Here is a 2,480-nt window from a genome sequence, read left to right as displayed (position 1 = left end):
TGAGGGGGCACACAGGGAGTGTCTACATGGGCAGAAGGAAGGGACAATTATCACAGATCAGCTCCTTGTCTCTTTTGTTTGAGAAGATGACTAACTCATGACTTAAGAGAATTTACGTCCAGGCTCATTGTGTTCAGATCAAGTCAAGGCTGGAAGGCAAGAGAATTTGCTCCGTGACTAAAGGAATCCAAAAGCAATCTTCATGTATCATACCTTTCTAGAACTTGGGGGTGATCTCATTATTTGTAAAGCCCTGCCCTACCCACTCTGCAAGCTCACCTTCAGGTCCCAGCCCAGCCCATCTGTACCATATATAAGCCACTGCTCAGAGCTCAACACATTCATCTCTTCAGCTCTGCCCTGCTATCTCTCCAATTCCCAGCCTTTTCATCTCAAGGACCATGTCTACCAAAATCATCAAGAGTCAAACCAGCCACCGTGGCTACAGTGCCAGCTCAGCCAGAGTGCCTGGCCTCAACCGCTCTGGCTTCAGCAGTGTATCTGTGTGCCGCTCCCGGGGCAGCGGTGGCTCCGGTGCAGTGTGTGGAGGAGCTGGCTTTGGCAGCAGGAGCCTCTATGGTGTGGGGAGCTCCAAGAGGATCTCCATCGGAGGGGGCAGCTGTGGCACTGGAGGAGGCTATGGCAGCCGATTTGGAGGAGGCTTCGGCATTGGAGGAGGAGCTGGAGGTAGCTTTGGCTTTGGCACTGGAGCTGGCTTTGGTGGTGGCTATGGGGGAGCTGGCTTCCCGGTGTGTCCACCTGGAGGCATCCAAGAGGTCACCATCAACCAGAGCCTCCTCACCCCCCTGAACCTGCAAATCGACCCCACCATCCAGCGGGTCAGGACTGAGGAGAGGGAGCAGATCAAGACCCTCAACAACAAGTTTGCCTCCTTCATCGACAAGGTGAGACATGGTCCTTCCTAGAGCAGCCTGTGTGTCTGCAGTGCATGCTGAACAGAGGTGGAGGGAAGAGGCTTTTGGCTTGGCTCAGATGTTGCCTTTGTTTCCAGTTCATTCTCTTTCCTGATTTTGTGCTCCTCTTCAGTTAGACTGGCATCTAGAAATCAGGCTCAAAGTTCCTCTCCTCCAGAAGTTGTCCCATCAGAGTGTGTGATCCCAGTGGACTGAGATGACCTAAAGACTCACACAACAGAGGCTTGTAGGGAGATGGAAGACTATAACTATGTATAGTGCAGTTGGGGGACATGCCAACCTCACTAAGCACACTTCATGGGGCCACGGCTAGCCTGCCAGTGTCCTCCATGAGTTCTCTGCCCTCCTTAGAGAGGTGGTGCTGGGTGTTTCAGTCTGGAGTGTCTCTCTGAGACACAGAACCAGTTTCTAACTATACTGAATGGGTTTAGTCAGAAGCCTGAGAGGGCACACACACTAGTGAAGGGGTCATAGAAGGATGAAACTCAAACTTGTCCCCCTCATGCTCGGCCCCTCCAGGTGCGGTTCCTGGAGCAGCAGAACAAGGTCCTGGACACCAAGTGGACCCTGCTGCAGGAGCAGGGCACCAAGACTGTGAGGCAGAACCTGGAGCCTCTTTTTGAGCAGTACATCAGCAACCTCCGCAGACAGCTGGACAGCATCGTGGGAGAGAGGGGTCGCCTGGACTCAGAACTGAGGAACATGCAGGACACAGTAGAGGACTACAAGAGCAAGTGAGTTACAAAGAAGGAAGAACCCAGTCTCCTAACTTTATAAAAATGGAAGCCCAAATCTAGACAAAGACTCCGTGATTTAAGGAAGCTTGATTACAGAGATAAAAATGACAACTTATTGGTGAAAAACAAAAGCCTAGGACCAAGGAGGGCCTAGTGTTATAGGACATTAAGACAGAAAAGGAACTAATTAGTCAATAAAAAAAATCACCTTTTAGCCAGATGTGGATATGTTTTAGAAATGGCATCTGTGTCAGAGGTAGTCACTGACACTTATCCACCCCATGGCTCCAATATAGTGCACCCTTCCTCTTATAGATATGAAGATGAAATCAACAAGCGCACAGCAGCAGAGAATGAATTTGTGACCCTGAAGAAGGTGAGCTGACTAATCACAGAGATGGGATTCTCTGCTGAGTGACATAGATGGGCTTGTATATCTACATCACTCCAGAGAAATGGTAGTCACAGAGACAGAAGTAAATGATCTGGGGAAGAGAGTTAACCTGATACCATGTTGTTCATGGTTTCTTCAGGATGTAGATGCTGCCTACATGAACAAGGTTGAACTGCAAGCCAAGGCAGACAGTCTAATAGATGAGATCAACTTCCTGAGAGCTTTCTATGAAGCGGTAAGCCACCCTTATCTCCCCTTCTCCTCTCTACTCACCACTCCCTTTTTCTTTTTCCTGTACAAAGTATTGGACCTCTGCAATCCTCAAAGAAAAAGATGACCTTAGTTATTTCTGTACTGCAGGAGCTGTCTCAGATGCAAACTCACATCTCAGACACATCTGTGGTCCTCTCCATG

General features: G+C 49.4%; 1 protein-coding gene across 1 annotated transcript in view; it reads left to right on the top strand.

The window, feature by feature from the left end:
- Window positions 1–333: 333 nt before the first annotated feature.
- The window catches only part of LOC116080985 (keratin, type II cytoskeletal 6A), a 3,333-nt gene continuing 1,186 nt past the window's right edge, over window positions 334–2,480 (top strand). The window contains exons 1-5 of the mRNA XM_031357705.1: window positions 334–905; window positions 1,455–1,669; window positions 1,988–2,048; window positions 2,206–2,301; window positions 2,427–2,476. Of these exons, the coding sequence (XP_031213565.1) occupies window positions 402–905; window positions 1,455–1,669; window positions 1,988–2,048; window positions 2,206–2,301; window positions 2,427–2,476 (926 nt within the window). The 5' untranslated portion in view covers window positions 334–401. The remainder of the gene's footprint in view (window positions 906–1,454; window positions 1,670–1,987; window positions 2,049–2,205; window positions 2,302–2,426; window positions 2,477–2,480) is intronic.

Source organism: Mastomys coucha, unplaced genomic scaffold (genome assembly GCF_008632895.1).
Source record: "Mastomys coucha isolate ucsf_1 unplaced genomic scaffold, UCSF_Mcou_1 pScaffold11, whole genome shotgun sequence".
NCBI classification, from domain to species: domain Eukaryota; kingdom Metazoa; phylum Chordata; class Mammalia; order Rodentia; family Muridae; genus Mastomys; species Mastomys coucha.
Note: the sequence above shows the minus strand (reverse complement) of the source record. Positions and strands in the feature narration are given on the sequence as shown.